Raw genomic sequence first — 14,475 nt, forward strand, 5'->3', positions numbered from 1 at the left:
TATAGCTATTTATGTCAGAGTATATATTTACATAATTCTCTGCGTGTCCCGTTGCAGTGCCAGTAGTACGGAGGAAGCTGATAAGTCAACAAGCCTTTTCTTCCCCCTCTTGCTGCTGGTGTTACAATTAAATAGTTGAAGCTTACTCCTCATGACTGTATAACCTGTTAAACGTTGATTAAACTATTTTACCAGTGTTCTGTCTTAATGCAATAACTGGGGTTTTATATCCTAAACCCATTATTCCTGTAGCCGACTCCATTAAACAAGTCTAATATAGAGGTGTTACTAAAGAATTGTGTCTCTTGCATTATTATCCCATACTGTTGAAATATGTCTGAACCCAGAGTCTCAGTGTCGGTGTCAGGGATCGCAGCGTCCTGTCGGCCGGCGCATGCGCACTGGCGACGGCTCACGCCAGGACACAAGCACCAGGTCCCGGCGAGCCGCAGATGACAGGACGCCGCGCATGCGCAGTAGGAGCCGCGGGCGCGCCTCGGGCGGCCAATGACAGCCGGGGGCGCGTCCTGGACGGCCAATGACAGTGCAGGGCGCAATATTTAAAGATGCCCTGCACTGTCACTAATCACCGCAAGGTCTATCTGTGATCCTGAAGTTCCTGTACCTGCATTTGACCCTGATTGACCCTGACTACGCTGCCTTCTCCTGCATTTGACTCGGATTGCCCTGACTACTCTGCCTTCTCCACTCCTGATCCCCGGCTTGTTTGATCTCTCTGCGGACTGACTTATCCTGCTGACCCTGCGTGTGACCTGACTACTCTTTGCTTGCCAAATCTGTACCTCGCTTACCCCACGGGACCTTTGCTCGTGACCCATCCTGCTAGGTCCCGCCGTCCTCCTCACATCTGGCTCTCCCGGTACCTATACATCCCTGGAGGTTGCCTCTGCCACTGGTAGGCCTGCTAGGAGGTCGTGACCTGGCCCTGGTCTGTTACAAGTCCATCCCCACCATCAGGGGCCCTGGTGAAAGCACAGACCGGGACTTAGATTCCACGCTTTGGGTAGGTCTGTCCAGTGGACTGCCAGAGGCACCACCTGGCGGATCATAACAGTCAGGAGGCTTGCAAGGTCAGGGAAACCACTGCGGAGGTAGGACTACACATATGCTGTTCAACATTTTGCGAGTTGGTTGAGTAATTCTTCCTCTATGACAATACTACTTTTTCATTGCAGGTAAATAATGGATTCCAAGCAGAAGCAAAGTGCTGTGATTGAGCTCCTAATGAAGGGGGGGGGGTGCAAGTTGTCCACCATCCACAGAAGGCTGCAGAATCTTTACAGAGATGACACCACTGACAAGGGCAATGTGAAATTTGAATGACCTATGTAAGTTAGTAAAAAGTTATGCCCACTTTTGCGTTATGTTCGATAATGACCTAATATTACACCTTGACCTTGATTTCAAATATCCTTTATTGCATAAGGATGAGCTACCTACTACAGTCATTGTTTGGTTTAGATAAGCTTTAACTTTCATTTGTCTAACCTGCTTCAGTGATGACGGTGGCTGACACGTGCACTCTGTACTCTAAAATGTCCTCTGGTTTATTGATGCTCTTCATAAGGTCTGTTCTCAGCAAGGTAGCTCTGCCCTTTCCATCATCTATCTAAAGTTTTGAGGAAATCCATGTTAATGAAAAAGGAAAAGATGGCTGATAAATATATATTTTTTTAAATATACGGGTTCTCTCATACATATATCATGCAGACAGGGCAAATTTCCAGGATGAAAACTTCAAAAATGCTAAGTTAAGGAGAAATATTCTCTTTTGTTGAGGTGACAACCAATCTTGGACCTATGAGGGCTAAACCATCAAGCTGCCATCTCCACTGCTCTGTATAATGGAATTGAAGATTTTCAAAAGTTAAAATTACCTACCTTACTGAAACTAAAAACAGAATTGTCTAGGCCACCATACACAAAAAAACTGAAACCATGTAAGCCGTGTACCGGGGTGGGCTCCCCAGCATACAGTGAAGTCACGAACGAGGAAAGCAACCCCAACACCAGCTTTTGCCACAACAGAATTTTACTTAGATGTGGCAAATAAACACAACCACAAATGCTGGAATATACAATATATTTACATACACCCAGCCCAAAGGCTGAGACCCTTGTGCTGCACAGCACGGCGCCTTCTGATGGATGAAGGTAGAAAGCGAAGTAATTTACCTACTGGGGGGCACAACTAAGCTGCCACACCTTACCTGTTATTACCCTAAAAGAGCAGGAATCAGTGTATGGGTGTATGGTATGGGCTAGCCTGCGGTGCAGCACAACAGCTTACAATCTTACACAAATCTACAGTATTCCCTCTCCCATAACTGGTCCTGTAGCACGTGCCTGAGTATTCCTTCTGAGCAAAACGCCAGTCTGGCTTGAGTTTGTGGGATTTTATCAGCTCTCCAATGTGAAATGTCACTTTAAGTTGTGGAGTTCTTCCAATAATCAGTAACAACACTTGTGGCCTGACACACACAGAGACCCTAACTAACTATCTATAGGCCTGGCTTCAGTCTCTAGGCGCGAACACTGAAATGAGGTGCATGCACGAGCTTACCGACCCGGGTCTGCTTTGCATCCGCTGGTGACTCTGAACAGAACAAATGTCTCTCCAACAAGCATGCGGTATCGCAGTATATGTTGCTTTGTTCCTCTGCTCTCATCAGCATTCCTGGCAGCAATCTTCCTTTCTCTGAACAGGATCAGGGTCTTGGACACGATCAGCTTCACTTAGCTGCAGCTCTGGTTACTGAGGGACGCTTTCACACCTGGATTTCATCAGATTCTCAGCTCACATGGCCCCTTATTCACCATGCTTTAAAACATGGCTTTTCTCTCTCCTTCATGTTCTCTCCAACTCTGTGTGCAAAACCTTACCTCTTCACGAATATACAAATATCTATGCAGTCTGAGGCTGTGTTAGAAAAACAGTGACATCTTGTGGCTAAACCGCAGAATGTCAGTCAAAACATTAATTTACTTCCACACAAACAGTGTTCAAACAATGAGAGCTGTTTCCCCATCTCACATGCCACCCCACTAGAGGTTGTCGTTCTCGGCAACCCTCCCCATACAAACTCATTCTGGGCATAATGCTGTGGGGGCACACCAGCATTGGGCCTTGCTGACCTTCGTAGAGTGACAGGCTCAGAAGCACTGGGGATGTCAGGCACATTTAATGGGAGAGGAGCTGCTGAACGCTCAACACTTTCCCTTGGTGGCAAACTTGCTATGGTTTGAGCCTCTGTAGGTACCAGGGCAGGGACAACCCACCATTCCTCCCCCTCCTCTAAGGGGATTTCCTCAGTACTCTGAGCAGGAGGAGCCATCCCCTCCACGCACACTGGTTCATCAAAATTACAACGCCTCAACATGTTACGGTGCAAGTTTCGTGAGGGCCCCCCAGTCCCTATTGGTTCTACCTCATAGACTGGGGTGGCAGGGTCTACCCTCCTCTTCACCGTGTATAGGACCGCCTCCCACCGCCCATCTAACTTTCCAGACGGCCGCTTGGTTTGACTATCACTCGATCACCCGGGGCATACCCTTCCTTCTGCACTGGTCTTGGATTGGGGTATACCACTTGTCTAAGGCGCTCCCCCACAACCTTGTGGATTGCTCTCAGCCGGCGGCAGTGCTCTTGCACCCATGCGGTAGTATTTCTTGGTGGTGTAAATATATATATGAAAGATCCTCTTGCGCTTAATGGATTACCTCAAAATTCTCATCTATAGCAGCCAGCACTGTATCTGATACCCAACAGTTAAATAATGCAATTAGATGGAAAAGTAGTGCAGCGCTTCACGATTAACACATCAAATATATAATACACTCTAATATCCACACATGAACAAATAGTGACAGAAGGAGTTAATGGTAACAATAATCATGCCCTTCTCACTCCCACTTTATATCTTTGTGTGTGAGGTAGGTAAATAAAATGTATATACAGAGTTCTCCAACAATAACTCATGGTGCCTGCAACGCAGTAAAACTTCATGCAAGGTGCATAGAAAAAACTCGGGTGATGGTGAGTGCCAATCCTCCTCTGGCTGAAATGCCCCCTCACCTTAATAAAAAGACCCAATGGGCCTACACGCCTTCAAGATCACTAAGTGGGATCTTAATCACACATGCTGCCAGACAAGCTCCTCCAAGACTTGCTTCAAATAGCGTTAGTAGACTGGGCAATTGGCTCCTGACCACCACTAGGTATATCACTCGACAGGATAAAAAAGACTCTGATAGTGTAGTAGTCTAAGTATCTGGTATTTAATAATAGATGAAATCGCACTTACATAAGATGAGCATTAAAGTGCCTCTCTCAACGGTAGCACAGTATGGACAGGTAATACTCCTCTCATGCATGGGTGTACTGCATGGGTGAACTCGCCTCACTACCAGGTGTACCAGGATGGTGGTAGACCGGAAATGCGTCACCGCTCACCGGAAGCTGCGTTCTCACGTATCGACGCGTTGCGTCACTTCACTCGTGACTTCCTCAGGATTACGTGATTGGGCAGCAGCTTATTCCTTTATATAGGGGCCTAATTACTCAGCCACAGCAGCAAATTAGATAAATGAACGGTGGCCATTTTCTTGAAGACCGGACTCTGGTATTGTTATAATGGGCAGTCGGCCATTTTCTTGGAGTCAGCCACCAATCATGTTCCTATTACTCTAAAGGATACTGGAGGCTCATATTTTGTTATAAAACGAGAACAATAGATTAGCCTAGTGATATTAAGCTGGACAAATAGCTCAATATATATGACTGACTCATATGAAATACTATTAAAATCTAATCTTTAATAAATATATATAAAATAACTAAGAGTCAGTAAATATATAAGACATAATCGATGATATAATAAAAATATTAATAAAATTAATCCTAATACAAAAATATATAAAAATTTATAGAAAAAAAAAAAAAAAAAAAATATATATATATATATATATAAAGTCAAAAATGTTTTTTTTTTTTTTATGAAAAAATGATATATAAATGATTTTAGGAAACTTCTTACGATGACACTCATGCACTAGACCCATGCATTGACAATTAATAATATTTTGAAACCAGAGCATTAAACATTAAATGTAAAAAGACATGTAGTATAAAAAACATACATATACCCCAATATCCAATCTGCCTATATCTGGATCAATAATCGCTAATAAAGCAGTTCAAATCAAATTCGACGTTCAATCCCTTTGGTGCCTGAGTCCCCATACAGTAAATCCATCTGGACTCAGCTTTACTCAATGTCTTCACTTTATTACTGCCTCTCCAATGACGTTTATATTTTTCTATCCCCCATAATTTGAGTTTAACTGGGTCTTTATTATGAACAGTAGCAAAGTGTCTCGAAACACTATGTTTAGGGAAGCCCTTATAAATATTCTGGACATGTTCCCTAATCCTCTTCCAAAGGGGCCTTTTGGTCCTACCGATATATTGCAAGCCACAATCACACTCCAAACAATATACCACTCCCTCCGTTTTACAGGATAAGAAATCTATCACATATTCCGTACTAGTAGTGGTGGACATAAATTTGTTACGTTTTTTGTTTAATCCTTTTGTGACTTTGCAGGCAAAACAATTTCAGCATGGAAAAAACCTTTAGTATCCAGAAACATACTAGTATTTTTCTTAGGGGGGGTCAGGTACATTTTTGACTATCCTAGATCTGATAGTGGGAGGCTTTCTATAAACAAATCTAGGACAATCAGTGAGCATCTTATTCAAAGTAGGGTCCAGTTTTAAAACATTCCAGTGTTTAATAAAAATACGTTCAACATTTTTGTGGTGAATATTAAAATCTAAAATAACTACTGGTTGATCATTCAGAGTATATTTTCTAACCACATCCTGGAGCAACACTGCTCTTTCCATATTCCCAATCTCGTTAATCTTTTGGTCAATTACCTCACTTGGATAGCCTTTAGCAATAAAACGATCTATTTTTTTGGCTTGTTCAGAATAATCCTCATCTAAGGTGCAATTCCTACGAATTCTGACTAACTGTCCTGGGTATATTGTGGAGCCATAATGGATGATGGCAACTCTCTAATGGTATATACCCATTCCTGTCGACTTTTTTAAAAAAGGTCTTAGTGACAAATGTCCCATTAGCAATTCTTATATTAAGATCAAGGAAGTCAATTTCATTTTTATTATATGTCCAAGTAAGCTTAATATTCTGATTATTCATATCAAGCCTGTTAAAGAATAGCAGTAATGATTCAAGATCCCCTTGCCATACAATGAGGACATCGTCTATAAATCTCTTATATAGTGACAGTTCACTGGGGTAGTTACCCTAAATTGCCTCTTCTTCCCAATGTGCCATAAATATATTGGCAACACTAGGGGCAAAACGTGCCCCCATTGCAACTCCTTTAGTTTGTTTGTAATACTTATTGTGATGCCAAAAATAATTGGCAGAAATCAAGACATTCAAGGAGGTATTTTTTCTGCAGCAAAGGTAGACCTGTATAGTTTCTAAGACCGCATTCCACTGACCTCATAGCGTCATCATGTCCAATAATAGTGTAAAGTCAAGCTACATCGGCACTCGCAATATAAGTCTCGGTATTAGTGACTTGGAGATCTAATAACTGAATAAGGTGCTTTGTATCCTTCAAATAGGATTTAGTTTGTTTCACTACAGGTTGAAGAAAAAAGTTGACATATTGGCCCATTCTAGATAACACTGATTGGATCCTGTTAACTATCGGCCTTCCTGGTGGTTCAGTGCTATTTTTATGAATTTTAGGTACCGTATAGATAACAGGTATGCGGCAATTGGTAGGTACCAAATATCTGGACTCGTTACTGTTTAGTATATGTATGTCCTTCCCTCTTTTAACCAATGATTCTAATTCTTTACGATACTTTAATGTGGGGTCTTTAGGGATAATCTCGTATGTTTCACTATCATTTAATTGTGTGGCTAATTCTTTATAATAATATTCTTTTGATAAAACCACTATGGCTCCCCCTTTGTCAGCCGGTCTAAGAACGATATCATCCCTTTTGTTGAGTTTTTTCATACCAATCTCAAGGCCTTTATTCCTCCGGATGTGGGGGATCTCCATTTTTTCAAGGTCATTGGTCACCAATTTCTTAAAAACATCTATTTGGCTATTGTTACTGATTTGGGGATTAAAAAGGGACTTATATTTTAAAACCGTATGAGTAAAGTTAGTTTTAGTGTCATCATCAATATTCTTTTTCGCTCCCGGTAGGCTCCAAAAATATTTCTTAATATCAAGTTTCTTAATAAACCGTTGGATGTCAACATACATGTCAAATTTATTCATGGGTTTCGGGGGGGGGGGGGGGCAAATTTCAAGCCCTTATCATATTGTTTGGAGTGTGATTGTGGCTTGCAATATATCGGTAGGACCAAAAGGCCCCTTTGGAAGAGGATTAGGGAACATGTCCAGAATATTTATAAGGGCTTCCCTAAACATAGTGTTTCGAGACACTTTGCTACTGTTCATAATAAAGACCCAGTTAAACTCAAATTATGGGGGATAGAAAAATATAAACGTCATTGGAGAGGCAGTAATAAAGTGAAGACATTGAGTAAAGCTGAGTCCAGATGGATTTACTGTATGGGGACTCAGGCACCAAAGGGATTGAACGTCGAATTTGATTTGAACTGCTTTATTAGCGATTATTGATCCAGATATAGGCAGATTGGATATTGGGGTATATGTATGTTTTTTATACTACATGTCTTTTTACATTTAATGTTTAATGCTCTGGTTTCAAAATATTATTAATTGTCAATGCATGGGTCTAGTGCATGAGTGTCATCGTAAGAAGTTTCCTAAAATCATTTATATATCATTTTTTCATAAAAAAAAAAACATTTTTGACTTTATATATATATATATATTTTTTTTTCTATAAATTTTTATATATTTTTGTATTAGGATTAATTTTATTAATATTTTTATTATATCATCGATTATGTCTTATATATTTACTGACTCTTAGTTATTTTATATATATTTATTAAAGATTAGATTTTAATAGTATTTCATATGAATCAGTCATATATATTGAGCTATTTGTCCAGCTTAATATCACTAGGCTAATCTATTGTTCTCGTTTTATAACAAAATATGAGCCTCCAGTATCCTTTAGAGTAATAGGAACATGATTGGTGGCTGACTCCAAGAAAATGGCCGACTGCCCATTATAACAATACCAGAGTCCGGTCTTCAAGAAAATGGCCACCGTTCATTTATCTAATTTGCTGCTGTTGCTGAGTAATTAGGCCCCTATATAAAGGAATAAGCTGCTGCCCAATCACGTAATCCTGAGGAAGTCACGAGTGAAGTGACGCAACGCGTCTATACGTGAGAACGCAGCTTCCGGTGAGCGGTGACGCATTTCAGGTCTACCACCATCTTGGTACACCTGGTAGTGAGGCGAGTTCACCCATGCAGTACACCCATGCATGAGAGGAGTATTACCTGTCCATACTGTGCTACCGTTGAGAGAGGCACTTTAATGCTCATCTTATGTAAGTGCGATTTCATCTATTATTAAATACCGGATACTTAGACTACTACACTATCAGAGTCTTTTTTATCCTGTCGAGTGATATACCTAGTGGTGGTCAGGAGCCAATTGCCCAGTCTACTAACGCTATTTGAAGCAAGTCTTGGAGGAGCTTGTCTGGCAGCATGTGTGATTAAGATCCCACTTAGTGATCTTGAAGGCGTGTAGGCCCATTGGGTCTTTTTATTAAGGTGAGGGGGCATTTCAGCCAGAGGAGGATTGGCACTCACCATCACCCGAGTTTTTTCTATGCACCTTGCATGAAGTTTTACTGCGTTGCAGGCACCATGAGTTATTGTTGGAGAACTCTGTATATACATTTTATTTACCTACCTCACACACAAAGATATAGAGTGGGAGTGAGAGGGGCATGATTATTGTTACCATTAACTCCTTCTGTCACTATTTGTTCATGTGTGGATATTAAAGTGTATTATATATTTGATGTGTTAATCGTGAAGCGCTGCACTACTTTTCCATCTAATTTCTTGGTGGTGGCTTCATCGGATCAGGCATGTGGAGATCTTCAATCTCCCGTCTGGCTCTACCAAACATGAGCATATGTGGGGAGTATCCGGTGGTACTGTGTATCCTGTTATTATAGGCCCACATCAGTTCAGGTAGGTATTCGGGCCACCAAGCTTTTTGGCTGTCCTCCAGAGTCCGCAGCATCTGGAGCAAGGTGCGGTTGAACCGCTTGCACACCCGTTTCCCTGGGGGTGATACGGGGTAATGCGGGAACGTTCGATCCCATACAGTTGGTACAACTCATTCATTAGAGTACCCTGAAAACATGCCCCCTGGTCATAATGTATTCTCTGTGGACACCCGAACACCTGTATAAAGTGTTTTGCAGACCGCTTCAGCGGCCGACTCTGCCGTCTGGTCTCTGGTGGGTATAGCCACCGCAATGATCTGTCATGACTAGACAGTACGAGTGTCCCGAGGTAGAGTACTCAATCTGTACATAATCGATTATAAGGAACTCTAGGGGTGCTGATGTCTGGATGGCCTGGACAGGAGCCCACTGTTCAGTACTCTTACTCAGCCCGCAGGGCCGACACTTAAGACATACCTCGGCCACCATGTCTGCCAAATTGGGGCAGTACACGAGCCGTTGGTGCCACTTGAACGTTTTATCGCTCCCAAAATGGGCACCCCTCTCATGGGCCTCCCAGGCAGCCTCCGGTCCCAATGACATGGGGATGACAATCTGTCGCCGGTACTGCAACTCTGACTGCAAGTATATGGTCTGACACAGGAGGCCCTGGGTAACAGTTAGCTTATCCCACTGCCTCAACAACGTTTGGCCCTTGGGAGTCAGACGAGCCCGCTCTTCTGACCAAGGCCAGATCTTGGTCCGGACCCATTCTTTCACTTTCCACAGGTCCGGGCAGCTATCCTGGACCCTCTCCCAATCAGCCAATGTCTTTCCCAGCACCATTGGCATCCTGGACAACACCCCACTTGAATGTGCCACGTCCTGGAACCAGGGGCGGACTGACCATTTGGAAAATCGGGCACTGCCCGAGGGCCCGGAGTCAGTAGGGGGCCCCATGAGATGCCCCTGGTACCTTTTTCATAGGCTTTTTTGAGTTTGGGCAAGGACACAGGGGCCCCATGATCCCCTATTGCCCGGGGGCCCCATGAGTTGTCAGTCCACCCCTGCCTGGAACATGGGTAATTGACCAAGGTCAAGAGTTTCAGTGTCCTCTAGCTGCTCATCGGCACTCTGAGCCGACAACCCTACAGGGACTCGGGAGAGTGCGTCAGCATTGCCGTTCTCTCTACCTGACCGGAACTTGATGCGGTATTGGTACTTAGAAAGGCGAGCCAACCACCTCTGCTCAAGCGCACTGAGTTTGGCATTTTCCAGATGTGCTAACAGGTTGTTGTCCGTCATCACGAACACGTCTGCACCGGTCAGGTACTCTGCAAACTTTTCAGTCATGGCCCACACCAGTGCCAGTAGTTCCAATTTAAAGGAGCTGTAGTTGTCAGGGTTGCGCTCTGACTCCCTCAGAGCCCGGCTGCAATAGGCAATGACTCTCTCACTTCCATCCTGGACTTGGGATAACCCAGCCCCCAGACCATGTAGACTTCCGTCAGTGTACAGCAGGAATGGGGTGTTGAACCGCGCATAAGCCAGAATCAGGGCACTGATCAGCGCCCCCTTCACTGCTTCAAAGGCCCTTTGTTGCTGGGGTCCCCACTCGATGGGACAATTCTTCGGGCCCCCTGCAGTACCCCTTAATAACTCATTTAACGGGCCCACCAAATGAGCAAACTTGGGTATAAACCTCCTGTAGTAGCCGGCCAGTCCAATGAACGCCCGCAACTCTCGTAGTGTACTCGGCTTTACCCCCTCCTGGGTGACCAAATGTCCCAAGTACTCTATCTGCTGTCGAAACAGTTGGCACTTCTTGGGCTTGACTTTGAGCCCATGGTCTCGCAGCCATCCTAAGACCTGTCGCCGTTTCTGGAGGTGATCCTCAAAAGTGGCCCCAAACACTACTACGTCGTCCAGGTATATCAATACCGACTCGAAGTTGAGATCTCCCAGACAGTGCTCCATCCACCGCTGGAATGTTCCCGGGGCATTGGACAAGCCGAATGGCATCCGGTTGAACTCGTAGAGACCCATAGGTAGGATGAAGGCCATCTTCTCTTTGTCCTTCTTGGCCACCAGTACCTGCCAATACCCACTGGCCAGGTCAAGAGTCGAGAAGAACTTTGCATGACTCAGGGCGGACAACGACTCCTCAATCCACGGAAAGGGGTAGGCATCCCGTACGGTCTGGGCATTCAGCTTCCGATAATCCACGCAGAAACGGAGACTCCCATATTTCTTCCGCACCAAGACTACTGGAGCAGCCCAAGGACTTTGACTCTCCTGGATCACCTGGTTTCCAACATGCTGGCCACCATATCCTTCACCTCCTGGTACATTTTAGGCGGGATTTGCCGGTAACGGTAACGTTCCCTGATCGGTGCAGCATTGCCGGTGGGGATTTCGTGTTCGATGGTGGAGGCACACCCGAAGTCCTCATCATGTCTCGAGAAGGCCTCCTGAAACTCCCAAAGGGTGTCTTCCAGCAACTTCTGTTGTCCTAGAGTCAGGATCTTGCAGTTCACCCCCATCCGGGCCATGATCACTCGACCGTTCCACTCCACTGTCGGGGTCTCCCTTTGATGGACCTCTGCAGCACAGGTCCAGGCTGATCTCCTATCTGGCCGTAGTGTGAAGCTCCTTCGTCGAGGAATATCCCCTTTGGACACATAAACTTCGGTCAGCAAGGTATTCCTAGGGACGGTTAACTCACAGTCTTCAACGTTGAGGCAGCGTACAGGCACACATCCATCCTTCACAATAGCAAGGGCCCGGGCTACCAGTGGACTAGTCCGCATTTCTTCTTGGTAAGCGGGCTCGATCAGGACCTCCAGTCCATTCAGTAGTCGTCCAGCCCCAACCGGCAGCATCAATATTCGCTCATGTCGAGGCAGGATCTTCACCGGGGTCCTCCGCGGCACCCTCACGTGTCCAATGGGCCGACCGGACATGTCGCCCTTTCGCAGACTACAGCTCCTCACCATCTGCTGTAGAACCTTCTGGGTTGGCCGGTGTGTGGTGGCCCGTTGCCAATACCTCGGCCCTTCTTTGGTATAAAGTTGGTGGTCTAGGTCCCTCAGCACGTTCATACCTAGTGTCACGTCCATCCCTCTCCGGAACGAATGATCCATCAGCACGACCCCCTTTTTGCCGACGTCTTGCCCACACAGCCGGACCCGCATCCAGACTATTCCTCGGACGTCCATCTCTCTGTTATTGGCAGCCGTCAGCTTGATGACGCTCCCGTCTTCCGGCTCCATCATATGTCCAAAGTGTCTTTCGAAGAACTCCAGAGGCATAAGGGTGCACTCCGACCCTGTATCAACTAGGCAGCGTACCTTCTGGCCTTCCAACTCGGCTTCCATAATGGGGCTGCTGGCATACAGGTCATGTTCCTCATGCTTAGGGCTTAGCTTCTGGTGTACCGCCACAGGACGCCCAGCTACTGCGGCGGTCGGAAGTTTAACGTCGGCTCGGACTTCATCTGTTCTGAGCACTCTGTGGCCATATGGCCGTACTGTCGACAAGCCCAATTTTGGCAGGTGACTCAACAGCGTCCCCACGGGAATGTACCCTACTGGTACGGGCAAGGCGGGGGCAAGCTGTATCAACGGTGTTGGGGCAACTTGGTCTTGCACCGGCGCACCCTGAGCTGGGTCTTGGACCGGTGCCATTGGCGCCAGGGGAAGATCTCCTGCCTCATTCCATAACGGTCGCTGTATCCTGCCGACTACGCCAAGTTGAAAGCCGTGTACCGGGGTGGGCTCCCCAGGATACAGTGAAGTCACGAACGAGGAAAGCAGCCCCAACACCAGCTTTTCCCACAACAGAATTTTACTTAGATGTGACAAATAAACACAACCACAAATGCTGGAAATATACAATAAATTTACATACACCCAGTCCAAAGGTGCTGCACAGCACGGCGCCTTCTGATGGATGAAGGTAGAAAATGAAGCTATTTACCTATTGGCGGGCACAACTAAGCTGCCACACCTTACCTGTTATTACCCTAAAAGAGCAGGAATCAGTGTATGGGTGTATGGTATGGGCTAGCCTGCGGTGCAGCACACCAGCTTACAATCTTACACAAATCTACAGTATTCCCCCTCCCATAACTGGTCCTGTAGCATGTGCCTGAGTATTCCTTCTGAGCAAAACACCAGTCTGGCTTGAGTTTGTGGGATTTTATCAGCTCTCCAATGTGAAATGTCACTTTAAGTTGTGGAGTCCTTCCAATGTTCAGTAATAACACTTGTGGTCTGACACAAACAGAGAACCTAACTAACTAACTATAGGCCTGCCCTCAATCTCTAGGCGCGAACACTGAAATGAGGTGCATGCACGATCTTACCGACCCGGGTCTGATTCCTGAACTAACTATAGGCCTGCCCTCAATCTCTAGGCGCGAACACTGAAATGAGGTGCATGCACGATCTTACCGACCCGGGTCTGCTTTACATCCACTGGTGACTCTGAACAGAACAAATGTCTCTCCAACAAGCATGCGGTATCGCAGTATATGCTGCTTAGTTCCTCTGCTCTCATCAGCATTCCTGGCAGCAATCTTCCTTTCTCTGAACAGGATCAGGGTCTTGGACACGATCAGCTTCACTTAGCTGCAGCTCTGGTTACTGAGGGACGCTTTCACACCTGGATGTCATCAGATTCTCAGCTCACATGGCCCCTTATTCACCATGCTCCAAAACATGGCTTCTTTCTCTCCTTCCTGTTCTCTCCAACTCTGTGTGCAAAACCCCACCTCTTCACGAATATACAAATATCTATGTAGTCTAAGGCTGTGTTAGAAAAACAGTGACATCTTGTGGCTAAACCGCAGAATGTCAGTCAAAACATTTATTTACTTCCACACAATGTTCAAACAATGAGAGCTGTTTCCCCATCTCACAACCACACTCCAGGCCTGAATCCCTAAGCATGCAAAGGCCTGGCAACCATGGATACATAAATATCTCCTACCAGGATTTGACTCATCACTTCTGGAGCCCTGATTGTGCCCCATATCATGAAATAACATTAGCTGCACCAGTGTTTGGGTACCATTTTGAACCCCCCATCCTTATCCACCCACTCCCACCTAAACCCAAGCCATCCTCAACCCCTCTATTCTAATATCCAATTGTTAAAATGTTATGCAGGTATAAACAGGTATGTCACCAATCTGTACATCTCTATCATAAATCAACGTACGAAAAGGGCAGCATGCAACTGTACAATATTCATTATGTTG

The 14,475-nt window shown here is 45.3% G+C and overlaps 1 protein-coding gene across 1 annotated transcript in view; it reads right to left on the minus strand.

Moving 5' to 3' along the window:
- Window positions 1-14,475, minus strand: part of LOC149453933 (venom factor-like) — a 374,515-nt gene that overhangs the window by 278,144 nt on the left and 81,896 nt on the right. Inside the window, exon 9 of the mRNA XM_089687988.1 lies at window positions 1,510-1,630. Within this exon, the coding sequence (XP_089544114.1) occupies window positions 1,510-1,630 (121 nt within the window). The remainder of the gene's footprint in view (window positions 1-1,509; window positions 1,631-14,475) is intronic.

This window comes from Staurois parvus, unplaced genomic scaffold, assembly GCF_062004578.1.
Source record: "Staurois parvus isolate SC_StPar_1 unplaced genomic scaffold, SC_StPar_1.0 ptg000444l, whole genome shotgun sequence".
In the NCBI taxonomy this organism is placed as follows: domain Eukaryota; kingdom Metazoa; phylum Chordata; class Amphibia; order Anura; family Ranidae; genus Staurois; species Staurois parvus.